This window comes from Elephantulus edwardii, unplaced genomic scaffold, assembly GCF_000299155.1.
Source record: "Elephantulus edwardii isolate Elephantulus edwardi_28Jun2011 unplaced genomic scaffold, EleEdw1.0 scaffold00409, whole genome shotgun sequence".
Lineage (NCBI taxonomy): Eukaryota > Metazoa > Chordata > Mammalia > Macroscelidea > Macroscelididae > Elephantulus > Elephantulus edwardii.
The window spans coordinates 851934-867472 of record NW_006400159.1 but is presented as its reverse complement, the minus strand read 5'-3'; the positions used below and the strand labels follow the sequence as shown (position 1 = coordinate 867472).

At 46.2% G+C, this 15539-nt stretch overlaps 1 protein-coding gene across 1 annotated transcript; it reads right to left on the bottom strand.

Annotated features, from left to right (window-relative positions):
- Window positions 1-13678: 13678 nt before the first annotated feature.
- On the bottom strand, window positions 13679-14395 carry LOC102869981 (zinc finger matrin-type protein 1-like). The gene has a single exon (XM_006902409.1). The coding sequence runs from the start codon at window positions 14393-14395 to the stop codon at window positions 13679-13681; it is 717 nt and encodes a 238-aa protein (XP_006902471.1).
- Between the last annotated feature and the right edge of the window lie 1144 nt (window positions 14396-15539).

Here is a 15539-nt window from a genome sequence, read left to right as displayed (position 1 = left end):
TCTGACAGTGTGGGAATTATAGAGCAATATATTAATATCACACGCAAGCGAGATCCCACTGAAGATTATCCAAAACCAACTGGAACAGCACATCAACAGAGAACTGCCAGATGTGCAAGCTGTGCTTAGAAAAGGCTATGGCACTGGGGACATTGTAGCCAATGTTAAATGGGTCTTAGCTGAAAGCAGAGATTACCAGGGAGTGTCTATCTGTGTTTCATTGACTAGGCAAAGGGATTTGACTATGTAGATCATGGCAAACTGTGGCTAATCTTGAGAAGAATGGGAATTCCAGAATATTTAATTGTGCTCATGTGAAACCTGTACTTAAACTAGGAGGCAGCTGCCAGAACAAAGAATGGAAACACTGAATGGTTCAAAATCAGAAAAAGTGTGAGTCAGAGATGCATCCTATCTCTATACCTTTTCAGCCTATATGCAGAACAGATCGTCCAGGAGGCTGGGCTCTATGAAGCAACAGGATTGGAGGAAGACGCATCAACAATCTGCGTTATGCAGATTACACAACCCTGCTTTCTGAAACGAAAGAGGACCTGAAACATTTGCTGCAGAAGATCAAGGACTGCAGCCTTCAATATGCTAAATATCAAGAAGACAAAAATTTTTACCACTGGGCCAGTTGGCAGCATCATGATAGAGAAAAGATTGAGATTGCTAACAATTTCAGTTTACTTTGTTCCACGATCAGTACTCTTAGCACCAGCAGTCAGGAAATAAAAAGAAAAATTGCGTTGGGGAAAATATGCTGTCAGGGATCTACAGAGTACTGAAAATCAATGTTGTCAGTCTAGAGACTAAGGTGTGCCTGATACAAGCCATGGTCTTTGCAATTACTTGCTATGCATCAGAGAGCTGAACAATAATACTAAGGACGGTAGGGGAAAACAAAATGATGCCTTTGAGCTGTGGTGCCAAAAATAGAATATTGAACATACCATGGACTGCCAAGAGAATGAACAGGTCTGTCCTGGAGAGGGTGAAACTGAGCTGCTCGTTGGAGGCAAGGATTTTGAAGTTCTGTTTGACATACTTTAGGCATGTGGTCAGTCCTTGGAGAGGGACATCATTCTTGGAAGGGTGGAGGGACAGCACAAGAGAGGAAGATGCCGGATGAGATGGTCTGACATAGTAACTGGGGTTATGGGGTTAAGGTGAGACTGGGGTCAGAATAGGGCAAGATTCAGAGCTATTGTATATAAGGTTACTATGGGTTGCAGGCAACTCGAGGGCACATAACAAGGTGGACATGCTGTGGGTCTCTTTCTGCCCCCAGCACTGCACTTCTGGTGATGGCCAGTCATACAGCTAGGACAATCCTTGGTTAACTGGGCTCCCATGGATGACATTGTGTCTGATATCTGGTGAACAACAATTGGTCGGGACATGTGGGCTCTAGGATGGCCCTAAAAGAGCCACCCTCTTCAAAAATAAGACGGAAAGACCAAAACGAGTCCCCTTTGTGTACAGTTACACACTGGAGGCCAGAGGCTGTGTGTGCAGTCCTTTCCTCTCAACACTTTCTTTGTGGGCAAAGGTGGAGGGGTGTGGTGAGCCTAAATTAGCAGGTAAGACAGGGACAGTGCACATGCAACACAGACAGCCACACGGCCAGTGCCCTCCCAGACATGTCTCAACCAGTGAGCCTCTCTCTTTTCCTGCGGAGGCTGGGGTGCTGTGGTCATAAAACTCCCCAAGCCCTGGGAGCCAAGCTTGGGGCGTGCTTCAGACAGGTAAACACGGGGTGCCTCCAGGGAGGGAGTGGCTGCAGGGCTTGCTGAAGTGCTGGCTCCTCTGAATGTGGAGGTTTTGCAGTTGTAGTTGTGCACCTTGAGGCTGCATCTTGGCTTAAACTCTTAAGCTCGTCCCCGTAGATAACATTCCTGAGTGATGACTGATTTTCTGGCACTACCTGCAATTGAGAACTTGCTCAGGTGCACACCTGGGCAAGGACTCTAGACAGAACCAGCCCAGCCTGGCACCTAAGCACCTGGGGAACAGCTCTCCTCAGAAGCTAGGGTGAAGGGCACTCATCCCCCCTCTGTTGTGGTGTTAGAAACAGGGTACCAGGCCCTGAGTGCAGGAGAGGTGGGGCGGGACTTCCCTCCAAGTCAGGCCCACTGCCTGCAGCCCATCCAGAAAGAGCTGAGCAGCAGATGGGCCTGCTTGCCCTCGGGCCTGGGCTCAGGCTGGGACAGGCCAGGAGAAAGGAATTCCTGGGCCTGTCCATTCCCCCAGCACCAAGGAATGCCGGGCAGAGGGAGGGACCTGCAGGAGGCACAGCCAAAGCAAGCGCTGCCCTGTGGGCTTCCTGGCTGTGTTCCTGGCCCTTAACTATATCCTGGTTTTGGTGCTGAGACCGTGCCTGCAGGGCCTGAGGTGGACAAGCCCAAGGACCGCTCTTGGTCCTGAGACTGACTTGTGCACAGAGGTGCTGGGACACTTCCAGCCAGTGTCCTGGCACCATGACAGCTTGGCATGGAGGAACTGTCCAGGACAGGACCATGACTTCAAGCTGGCAAGTTGGACTCTAAATGTAGGGTTTCCATGGTGTGGTCCATTGAGCTGGGAGAGGTGTACCCCATCTTTCAATCCTAGTGGTTACCAGGACCCAGGGTACCACAAAACCTGTAGATTACTTACTGTCAGGGTCACATGGTCAGTGTGTCAAGTGAAACTATGCAAAAAGGTGTCTCACTTGGACTGTCTCTATACCTACCTGCCCAAAGAGAACTGCCTTGGTACCTAACCCCCAAGTTGGACTATCTGTGTATCTACCCCCCCCCCCAAAATGGACTGCCTCTGTATCTACCCCTCACACCAATATGGACTGTTTCTGTATCCACCCCCCCCCCCCAACATGAACTGCCTCTGTATTTACCCTTCCAATGTAGACTGTCTCTGTATCTACCCCCCAATGTGGACTGCCTGTCCCCAATGTGGACTATAGCTGTATCTACACCCCCTCATGGACTGTCTCTGTATCCATACCCCTTTCCCCCATTGTGGACTGCCTCTGTATCTGACCGTCCCACATAGACTCTGTATCTACCGATTGATTATCTAATACAGCCCGTCTCTGATTTTCCCTCCCAACATGGATTATCTCTGTATATACACCTCACCCACATGCGGACTGTTTTTTGGTGTTGTCTTCTTATGTGAACTGTCTCTGTAATCATCCTCCACAATGTGAACTGTCTCTGAATCTCCCCCCTGCCCCAACATGGACTGTCTCTGTGGCCACCCACCATCCATGTGGACTATCTGCCTCCCCACATGGACTCTGTCTATATCTGTCTCCTATAATGTGCACTGTCTCTGTATCTAACCCCTGTCATTGTGCACTGTCCCAGTAACTGCCCCTTCCATGTGGACTCTGTGTACCTGCACTCCCACATGGACTGTCTCTGTATCTACTCCCCTTGTTCCCCAAGAAGGACTGCCTAACCCACTTATGTGGACCACCTCTACATCTAACCCTCTCCATGGACAGTCTGTATCTAGCCCCCCATCATCATACCATCATAGATTGTCTCTTTATCTGCCCTTCTCAACATGGACTGTTTCTATTATCTGCCATCCACCTCTTTTGTGGACTGATTCTATATCTACTCTTCCAAAGAAAACTGTCTTTGTACCTCCCTCCCTCATGTAAACTTTCTCTGTGTCTACTCCTCCCTCAACATGGACTGTCTGTGTCTTCTTCCCAATATGTACTGTTTCTGTGTCTACCCCCCAAAATCTACAGTCTCTGTGTCTACCCTCAACATGGACTGTCTCTTGGTCCACCCTTCCTCCGACATGAACTGTCTTTGTGTCTATCCCCCCAGCATGGACTGTCTCTGTTTCTACCCCTCCTCCCCAATATGGACTGTCTCTGTATCTACTGTCCCATGTAGACTGTCTCTTTATCTACCCACTGTGTGACTGTCTCTACCCTTCCCATGTAGACAAACCTCAGCATTGACTCTCTCTGTATCTATCCCCCTAGTGTTGACTGTCTCTGCACAGGTTGACTAGTGTCCTTTGAAAGGAGCATCTGGGCCTAACCCTGGTTCCTGCGACTATGACTGTTGGAGACAGGGCTTGAGGGTATTTCTAGGTGGTTTAATGTGAGTCCTTGGAGCAGAAGGATAAACTCTAATCCTATCCTCATGAAAAGGGAGACACAATGTGAGATGAGACACTGTGCAGACAGAGGCAGAGATAAGAGCCATGCCGTCCCAAGCCGGGGCTGGTGAAAGATTACCGGCTGTCCTCAGAGGTCAAGAGAAAGACAGGAAGAGCCAACACAACACCAGCCTGGAGGAAGGGAAGCTCATGAACAGAAGGGAGGGAGAGAAAGGAAAGCTCACAAACAGAACGGGGGGAGAGAGGCCTGAGCAAACCTTGTTCCTGTCTCCACATCTCAAAGAGTGTTCCTATCCAATACCTTCAGCCCTGGGCAGTCTTGTCGAGCAGACCACGCTGTGGAGGGAGGGACCCTGTACCTTTCAGGTAAGTGGGCCAGGCTGTGTATGGAGCTTGGAGCTGTGGGCTGGGCTGAGCTGTGTGACAGCTCTATCAGGTGGACCAGGAGTTCTGGAGTTCGGATAGCTGGACTGGGAGAGCAGAGACTTGTATAGAGATAGAGTATGCTCCAAAAGTCCCCTACCTCTGTCTCGAAGTGAAAGAGCAGGTCTTTGACCTCTCCACTCCAGTCACTGTTGTTGCTCTGAGAGCGCACGTGGCTCACCCACATCACCGGGAAGCTGAGCAGTGGAGAAAAGCCTGTCTTACAAGCAAAGGAGCCAGGTCTCTGTGTTCAGCCCACCATCCACCCATCTCTGTCTCACCTGTCACATTTTCATCAAGCTAGCCACAGACGCTGGACTCCAGCCTCGGTATTGGTCTAACGTAAGCCCACAGTAACTGAGCCCATGAGAAGGGGGTCAAGGACAGCAGGAGGGAGGACATAAGGTATGGGGCTACTCCAGCTGCCCCTAGTGGTAAACCTTGAGGTGGAGGCAGTTGAAGCGTGAGAAGTTCACCTCAGCACTGCAGCACTGTAGGGGGCCTGGCCTTGGGAGGACAGGTGGCCTGGCTTTTCCGCACGAAGGACTGATAAATATTGCCAGCAAACAGCCCTGGCACGGTGGGCAAGCCTGGGCAAGGGCTTTATTAAACACAGTTTCTGCTTCAGGTCATTAATCTGGTTTAATTAGGTGTCCGCTGGTCCGAGTGGATTGCACAACAGACTCAACAGGAGCGGAATGTGGGACAGTGCTCATGCCACCAGCCTGCTCTGACAGGATAAGGAGGGCTGCCAGGGGGCCAGTGCTCCTGGAAGAATGTCCCCAAAAAGCCAAACGTGCTGCCATTGAGCCAGCTCCAACTCATAGACACCTTCCATGGGGTTTCCAAAGATGTAAATCCTAACGGGAGGAGACAGTCTGTCTTTCTCTCAAGGAGCTATTGGTAGATACGAACCCCTGGAGAAGCATGGCCTTTTGGTTAGAAGTGCAGCCTTGTGTACACCATGCCATCAGAACTGCTGAGGACTCCTCTAAGGTGCCACCCTGAGCTTTGTGACATGAATTTCTTCTTCAAATATATAGAGTGAGGCCAAAGAAAGGGACTGGCCTCCTTCCTACCTCACAACTGGGGTGTGCATGTGTATATTTTGGTTGTGAACACATCCTTCAATCAGGGTCATGAAGATTTCCACTGCCCCTGTTTTCAATAAACTCTGTTATGTTTTAGACCCATGTGCCTCCTTTTTTCTCCATGGTTCAAAAGCACAGCTTCTGCATGGCATCAGGTAGTGGGATGATCAGGTTAGCAATTATAAGCACTGACTTCTCGTACTTTCCACTCCTTTCCTAGACCTCAGATATCTAGTTTCCACCTCTGTACCATCAAGGTGGGGGGGGGCCCACTGTTGGTTCTGGGGAAAGATGTTAGGAAGTTTGTGTCCAGGACAGAGTCTTGAAACCACTCCTCAGGTGGTACCGTGGCACAGCTAGGCTCAGATCTATTAAAACTAGATCACAATTCTAGAACTTCAGTGTGGTCAGAGCTACTGTGAGGGCCTGTTAGGTTGTAGTCCCCCATCTTCACAGAGTCTACCTCAGTGGGTCCCTGCTGGTCTCAAAGATGATGCTGGTGCTACTGGTCCAGGAACTATCCTCATCAACCCCTGCAAGGAGAGCGGGGGATCAAGGCTTGGAGGAGTACAGTCTGGACTCAGTGGTTTTCTTTATGACCATATGCTGGGCCTAAGCTTCCTGGCAGGAAGCTCACCCTTCAGCGTGCTGGCTGCAGCTCTCTGCTTGGCTACCTGTGTTCTGGAGCCAAAAGTTCACAAACAACAATGTTCTGAAAACTCAAGGATCATCTAGGAAGAGAAACAGAAACACACTGGCAACTCCGTTAGGATTTACATCCTAGTATCTGAACACCACCCCTCATGCCTGCTCAAGGCCTCTTGACACAGCCCCTCTCATTATGGAATTTCCCTTCACTCGTTTAACAGTCTCTAATCACACTACTTTTCTCTCTACTCTGAAATTTTCTCTATTACTTTATTTTGATCCTTACTTTTTAAAGATTCTGGACGAACAAAACAAACCCACCATCTGCTCCTCTGAAGAAAGCTGAACAGCCTCCTCCTATAAAGACTGATAGCCTCAAACTCATCAGAGGGCTACTATGAGTTGGAGCTGACTTGACGGCAGTGAGTTTGCTGCTGGGTTTTGGTGACATGTAAAGTATTTACAGGGTAGCATGACTTCGGATGATGACTCACTTTCATCACTTTGTTTGTTACTATTGGATTGTGGGCTTCCAACTCTACAAAGCTGATAGAAAGTCCTTCTTAAAACAATGATTTTTTGGAAATAAAATCCATAATTTTAAAAATAATCCCATGGTGCATTTGAACTACATTTGGATTAACACCACAACTTGCTATGGACTATGCTGCCAGTGTTCAGTACAAATCTATAATCGTTCTTGTTATGTGCTGTTGAGTCAACTATGACTCATGGGGACCCTATAAACAATAGTGTCCTATTCTGAGCTAGTCTCACTGGTTCCTACACACCTACCTACCCCCATTACCAGAGTCACGGTGTCAATCCATCTCATACAGGGTCTTCCTCTCCTGTGATGATGCTCCACACTTCCAAACATGGTGTTCTTCCCCAAGAAGTGGTCTCTCTTGACAACGTGCCCAAGATATGTGATATGGAGTTTCAAAATCTTTGCCTCTAAGGAGCAACTTGATTTCACATTCTCCAGGACAAACCTGTTTATTCTCCTGGCAGTCCATGGTATGTATTCAGTACTCTTCTCCAGCACCACAGGTCAAAGACATCAATTCTTTTCCTGTCATCCTTAGTCACTGTTAAGCTCTCAGATGCATAGTAAGTAATTGAGACAACAAAGGCCTAGACCAGGGGCACCTTAGTCTCTAAACAGACATGTTGCTCTTCAGCACTCTGGAGAGGTCCCTTACAGCACTTTCTCAGTGCAACTCATCTTTTGATTTCCTGACTGCTGGTGCCAACAGTGTTGACTGTGGATTCAAGCAAGGTGAAATTGTTAGCAATCTCAATGTCTTCTCCATCTATCATGATGCTGCCAATCTGCCCAGTGGTTAGGATCTATGTTTTCTTGATGATGAGCTGCAATACATGTTAAATAATACGGTCCTTGACTTTCTGCTGTGAACACTTCAGGTCCTCCTCAGTTTCGGCATGCAAGATTGTGCCATATGTATAGCACATGTTTTTTAAAAGAGTTCTCCTATTTTGTTACGGAGTGAATTTAATTTTCCAAACTGTTATGGAAAGACTTTAGTCTTCCTTGTCTGGAACTACTAGATGAGGTGGGCCCAGCTCAACGATTTATGAAAGAATAGATAAACAGAAACAAGGAGGCAGAGGAAAGCATGCGAAGTGCAAGCCACAGCATTTCTGGAACAACCAGATGGTAGGAGAGACATGGACAAGGTTCTTCCTCAAAACCAAAAAGAGAGAAAACAATCAACATGGTCTTGGTCTCCCAGGCTCTAGAACTGAGAGGCAGTGAATATATTTTTAGAAGCCACTCAGTTTGTGGGATTTAGTTAAGTATTCCATTGATGTGAGCCTGTTGATAACTTTTTTTTTTTTTAAAGCATGAAAATAATGACGGCTGAGAGTCTTGTGATTTAGGCTGCTCCACTTGGATCTACCCCGGGTTGCCGAAACAACAAACAGATCTGTCCTGAATAGGATGGAACCAGGTTACTCTTTGGAGACAAGAATTTTGAAGCTCTGTCTCACATATTTTGGGCATATTTTCAGGAGGGATCGGTTGTTCGAGAAGAACAACATACTTGGAAGGCTGGAGGATCAGTGCAGAAGAGGAAGACCCTGGATGAGGTGCATCGACAACAACAACTGTGGCCATAGGGGCAGGTGTGTCAGAGACAATGAGGTTGACTCAGAACAGAACACAGTTCAGAACATTCATTCATAGGATCACTATGAGTTGCAGAAGACCTGATGCTACATAACAGCAACACAACATGAATCCACATTTATTTCATTTCCCTGAGTGTCATCACCTCACCTGGCCCTTTTCCTCTCTGGAGTGGAATGTATATTGTCTTTGTTGGAGTGCATCTGTTTGATCTTTCATTTGATGTCAGTCTAGAGACTAAGGTGCATCTGATTCAGGCCATGGTCTTGGCAATGTAGCTATGCATCAGAGAGCTGGACAGTGACTAAAGATGACAGAAGAAGAATCAGTGCCTTTGAGTTATGGTGCTGGAGAAGACTATAGAACAGATCATGGACTTCCAAGAGAACAAATAAGTTTGTCCTGGAGATGGTGAAACCAAGTTGCTCCTTGGAAGCAAGGATTTTGAAGCTCCCTCTGACATACTTTGGGCATGTTGCCAGGAGGAACCAGTGCTTGGTGGATATCATGCTTGAAAGGGTGGAGGGTCAGTGCAGGAGAGGAAAACCCTGTATGAAATGGATTGACACAGTGACTGGGGTGATGGGGGAAGGTGTGTCAGAGACAGTAAGATTGGCTCAGGATAGGATAGAGTTCACAACCGTTATGTATGTTGTTGTTGTGTACTGTGTAGTTGAAACTGAGTCACAGCTGACTCTCTGGCAGATTTTCAGAGACGGTTAATAGCATGGGAGGAAATTGCCTATCTTTCTTCCCTGGAGCAGCTGGTGTGGACTTGAACCATGTGCCTCTGTGATTGCAATGCATCTTCTTGCCACTAGGCCACCAGGACTCCCTCTGGTGTGAATAGGGTTACTATAAGTTGCAGGTGATTTGACAGCACATAACAACAACCACCACCACAACAACAGCAAGCAAACTGTCCTCATCTGTGTGACTCAGAGTCAGTCTTTACGTATTCCAGTGCCTTCTTCCCCCTTTCAATAGGACCTGTATTAAAAGCCAAATTTCTTCATACACATTCATGTTTGACTGCTAGGGAGATGATTCCAGGTTTCCATTTTCAGCTGAAACCTTTTCCTTGAGTGCCTATTATTCAGAGAAATATTTCACCCATGATTTCAAAATTAAAATGTATGCATCAGGGATGCATCCTATCTTTTCAATCTATATACAGAACAAATCATTCAAGAGGCTGGACTTTATAAGAAGGAATGTGTAATCAGGATTGGAGGAAGACTCATCAAAAACCTGGATTATGCAGATGACACAACTTTGCTTGCTGAAACTAAGAACACAAGGCATTTGCTGCAGAAGGTCAAGGACTGCAGTCTTCAATATGGGTTGAAATTCAACATGAAGAAAACAAAGATTCTCACCACTGGGCCAATTGGAAGCTTCATGAGAGACATAGAAGAGACTGAGATTCTTAACAATTTTAGCTTACTTGGTTCCACTATCAACAATCTTGGAATCAGCAGTCAGAATATCACAAGAAAAGTTGCATCAAAAAAGTCTGCTATTTGGGATCTCTCTAGAGTACAGTAGAACAATGATGTCATTCTGGAGACGAAGGTGCATCTGATTCAGGCCATGGTCTTTGCAATTGCTTGCTATGCACCAGAGAGTCAGACAATGACTAAGGATGATAGAAGAATGATCTATGCCTTTGCGTTTTGGTGCTGGAGAAGAGTGTTGAACACCAGGTCCACAAGGAGAACAAACTGGTCTGTCTTGGGGAGAGTGAAACCAGGCTGCTCCCTGGAGGCAATGATTTTGAAACTCTGTCTCACATACTTAGGGAATGTGACCAGGAGGATCCAGTTCTTGGAGAAGGACACCACGCTTGGAAGGGTGGAGGGACAGGGCAGAAGGGAAGACCCAGGATGAGAGTGGTTGCCTCAGTAACTGGAGAAATGGGATCAGATCTGTCGGAGATGGTGAGACTGGCTCAGAGTAGGGCAGGGTTCAGAGTTATTGTACACAGGGTTGCTATGAGTTGCAGGTGACTTGACAGAACATAACAACTGCAACAAGAACAAGAACAACAACAACAACATATCAAACTCCATTGATCTGGAAAAAACATCATCCTCTTCCATTTCTTGGTTAGCTTCCTTGACCAGTTTCACCTTTTCTATCATTGGAGCCACCAGTCTCTCCATCTTCTGAGCTTCAAATAACTTATTCACTCTGTATGTTGTTATTAAGTATTTAAATAGGCAAAACATCAGTATGAATTGAAGAGGGAAGCCAAGGATGATCTCTACCCTGGAGATACTGTGGGAGACAAGGTTGAAGAAGCAAGCCCCATAAGTAGAGCTTGGATGGATGTGAGGAATTAGGACTTCATCTTGACAGTGATGGAATGGAAAGCAAAGAAAGATGGAAAAGGGAAGATCAGTGGTCAGAAGTATGGACAGGCGTTCTCAGAATGAGGGGTATACCTGACTGCAATGAGAATCCAGTTGGTGGTATCATCTATTTCACTGAAGCTGATGGTGAGCATTGTGATGACTGAGGCATATGTGCCTGTTGGACTGGCCCCTGTGTGTTCTGCTGGGCAGCAACTCACTGAAGTTACCTACTCTTTAATTACAGGCCCTCCCAAATTGCCCCTTTCCAACACAGAGCAATGAGATGAAGGCAACAGATTCCATGCTATGTAAGCTGTACTCTTGAGTTGAAATCTCATCCTTGCTGCTTGTTAGTCTTGAAATTTTGAGTGCTTGGAGGCAATCAAGGTGGTCAGTATGAGCATGGACAGTAAGGATAAGAACTATGGTCTCAGACATGGCTGTGAAGTTGCAAGAATCTGGAGCTATGGCAGATGTTGTGTGAACTGATCATCACAGTGATATCTGGGCTGTGTATTGAGTTGGGCTTACTATCAAAGGAATCTCCTAGGTGGAGGCCAGATTTGCTTCTGGGAGCAGACACTGTTTCTTGCCTTAGTGTGCTCTTATATAGCCTCTTGTATAATGTTAGACTAAAGTGACCTACATCACACACATTTTACACATGAGAAACTGAGTCAAAGAAATAAATACCTTCTTGATAACAGATTCCTGTATCACCACACTTGGTCATCTTGGCAATCACCCTGTTCAGTCTGTACTGAGATGATGAAATTGTCAATGGTCTTCACAAGACAACATTTCCTGGCCCTTTCTCTCAATCTAACAGATAAGGTTCTCTCTCAGCTGACCATGTCCCTTCCCATCCAGCTCCCCGAGAGCACTCTCCATCATGTGGTTGCTCTCGGGGTGTCACTACCAGCAGGCCTCTCTTTTCTTTCTATGATAAAGCTGTCTGTTCTCTTGATCTGTGCCACTGATCCACTGACCCTGCTTCTTGAGCTACAGTGTTCCTTTGCCATCTCTGACTCTGAGAAGTACCCCTACAAATCCTGTCTTATTCTACTCCAGCCGGAATAACCTGTCCTCATTGGTACCCATAAGTGGCACAGATCAGGGCTGAGAAATCAATGGTGTGTGTAACCCTACTAGTACGTTTTGGTGTCTGGATGCCACTGAGGACAGTCAGAGTTTTCACACACTTAGTATCCTCTCTGTTGGGTACACTGGTGACACAGGTTTTGTGCGCTCACTGTGTCTCCTCAGCTCTGGGCATGCTGTGGACAGAGCAGAGTTTGTACACTCAGCTGCTCCCACTGGGGCCAGAGTCAGTGTTTGTATACTCAGTAGCTCTCACTCTGTGTCTTCTTTGTGCTGGAAGCAATAAGGCCTGGAGACAGAGTCAAGGTTTGTATACTTACTATATCTCCATTGTGCTGGGCACACTGATAATAGAATCAAGATTTGTACTTCTACTGTCATAGGCACACTAAGAATATAGTCAGGATTTGCACACTCACTATGTCTCTCCTGTGATGGACACACTGGGAAAAGAGTCAGGATTTACACACTATGTTTACCCTTGGCTGGGCACACTGATTCTAGAGTTAAGGTGTGCACACTTACTGTCCAGGACACACTAAGAATATGGTCAGGGTTTGCACATTCACTCTATTTACCCCCTGCTGGACACACAGGGAACAGAGTCAGAGTTTGCACACTCACTAGGTCTTTCCTGTGCTATTCACACTGGTGACAGAGTCAAGGTTTGCACACTCACTGTGTCTCCCCTGTTCTGGACACAACAAGGAACAGAGTCAGGGTTTGTACACTCACTAGGTCTTTCCTGTGCTATTCACACTGGTGACAGAAGGTCGCCGTTTGCACACCCACTAGGTCTTCCTTATGCTAAGTACAATGGAGACAGTCAGTGTGAGCACTGTTTTTTAAAATTTTTTAAATTTTACTCTGATTAATTTACAAAGTTTGAAAACATTGTTTTTCACAAAAGATCTTTCCCATTTCCTTCACCCCACCTACCCATTGAATTGTGCAGCCCTATGATTAACACCCTACTCTCCCATCCTCACCCCTCTATTTCCACCCTCCGCCCCTGCCTTGGATTCTCATACTCATTCTACCATAATGGTTTTATACAGTTTTTGTCCTTGTGAGACTGAGTTAATTCACTCAGCATAATGCTCTCCAGTCCATCTCAAGTTAGGTAGTAATTTTAACAATGATTGTTCCTGCGTGCTGCATAGTATCCCATTGTGTGAATGTACCACAACTTCTCAATCCATTCGTTTGTGGTGAGATATCTGGGCTGTTTCCATGTTCTTGTGATGGTGAATAATGCTGCTATGAACATTGGTGTACAAGTTTCTGTTTCAGACTCAGTTTTCATTTTCTTGGGATATACTCCAAGCAATGGATAGCTGGGTCAAATATTATTACTATGTTCAGATTTTTCCTGCTTTTTAAATTTTATTTATTTATTTTTTTTAAATATTTCGGTAGCCATATTTATTATTTTTCTTTTTTACAGCCATTGGTTAATGAGTCTTATTTAGGAAGACCATCTATTCTTCAAGATTTTCAATAGTTTATAAACCAATGTTCCTGTGTTTTCTTCTAACATTTTCATATCTTAGATTTTACATTTATATTTTCAAATGATCTGCATTTTATATCTGAATACAGTGTGAAGGGAGGTGGGGACTAGATCCAAATTTATTTTCTTTTAAATGTGTGACCATGAAAAAAAAAATCACCCACAGCTGTATCATTTAATCCATCCTTTCCAAGGGACACAAAGAATTTGACTGAGGTCCTCAAGCCCCACATCTCAATCAGTAGCTGCCTCCAAGGATAGCTTCATCCCATAGGTCCCTTTCCTCTGTGCTTTCTCTGCCAGCCTCCTTCTTCTTTCTGTGGGACCCTCTTGCTGCTTTTGTGCTGTCTTTCTCCCTGTGCTTCTCTGTCCTGGCTGGATCTGTGCTGGCCTTTCTCTTGTGCTGTCTGTGACAATCTCCATTTCCATATTGACTCCTCTTCCTCGAGATTTGCTCCTTCTCTGGATGATCTTCCACCTCATCATATCCTCTTTTCTGGTGATTCTCCTTACTACCTGCCTGACAGGTGTTGGAGTGTTCTTCTGAGAAGATGCTGGAGTTTCCCTTGTGTTGTGAAGCTCTGTGGGAGCCAGAGATCTTTCCTTGCATGTTCAGGCCTGCAGGCCAAGTGCTACTGAAGAAATGGTCTTGGTTTTTCTGACAATAGCTTATGTATTCCATTCTTTGTCTCAAGTCATACATTTTGGAACAATGAAGTAGCTGGCTTTCCACTGCTTTCAGCTTTGTGTAGGTACTAGGAAAGTTGGGGGGCCTCCTGAAGAAGAGTCTCTGCTCTGGCATGAGTGGCCTATGTCCACCATGACCTTCTTCTCTGTTCACAGAATTTTCTGTTGCCTTTCTAAAGCAGACATTTGGTTGCAGTCCTCTAGCCTTCTGATCTCTGATGTAGTCCTCCAGTTCAAGCTGGAAGGAGTCGTTAGAATTTTCCACCATATCCACCGTGAATGAATGAATCTCTGGAATTAAGTCACCACTATATGCTAGCATACTTAAAGAATTCCCACAAACAGGTGGAACCCTCACGTCCTCATGGCCTTCTATAAGAGAAGTCTGGAGGCCCCAGAACAGAGGCTGCTAGGCTAGAACCTCAAACGGAAGGAAGGCGCTCTGAACTCCAGGATCCAGAAGAAAAATTCCTGCTTTTTTTAAAAAAAAAAGAATTATTATGATCTTTAAAAAATTAATTTATTGTGAAAAACATGCATGGGGAAACAAAGGGGTGAGTTGGGAGCAGAAGGGTGAGGATGGGCAGGGATGGAATTGCAGGGCTGCACAATTTGCTGGGCAGGGGGAGTAGGCAAAGAAAATAAGAAAGATCCAGTGGGGACTAGAAGAGACAGGGTAATGGGGGGATGGGGAAAAGGGGAGCCCACTTTAACATCTTACTGGTGGTCCTGAGTTGAAGTTGCTTGCCTTCTTGTTCTGTTAGAAGATAGTTTTCTGACATTTACTTCCCTCTGGACTGCAAAGTGTTTGCCAAGGTGGGTCCAGTGGGGATACCTGGTTGAACCCTAAGCCTCCATCCTCCTTCACTTCTTTAGCTGGCCATTATATTTCCCTTTTTTCTCTGGAACTGGGTTCAGGTTTCAGGTCTGGAGTAAAAGTGTTAAAGTTACCAAAGGAAAGGGAGCAAACCTAGAAAGAACAAACTTATGAGTTATAAATAGAAGCGCTTTGGATGTGTTACTTACAGGTGTAGTAAGGGAGAAGGTGGAGGAAAGTGGCCTAGATAAAATTCTATGTATACCTTAGGCAGTTTTCCCCATTGACCTGAAGGCTCTTCCCAGGGGTTGGACAGCACACCCTGAGGACAGAATGGCTCACCCTGAGGGTCGAGCGACTCACCTCAAGGGCCCAATGGCTCCCTCCAGGGACTGGATGGTACACCCTAAGGGCCCAGTGGCTCACTCTGAGGGCTGAATGGCTCACCCCAGGGACTGAACAGCACATCCTAAGGGCCAGGAGACACACTCTGGGGGCTGTGTGACACACGCACTATCAAGTCCCCCCCCTGCCCAAGGTCTAGACCCTGTGCTTCACTGAAGACCATGGCCAGGGACAGCACCCCCAGTTCTGA

Bases quoted from the DNA above. Each gene is read 5' to 3' on its own strand.
- LOC102869981 (XM_006902409.1), bottom strand. From the start codon at position 14,395: ATGGTGGAAAATTCTAACGACTCCTTCCAGCTTGAACTGGAGGACTAC.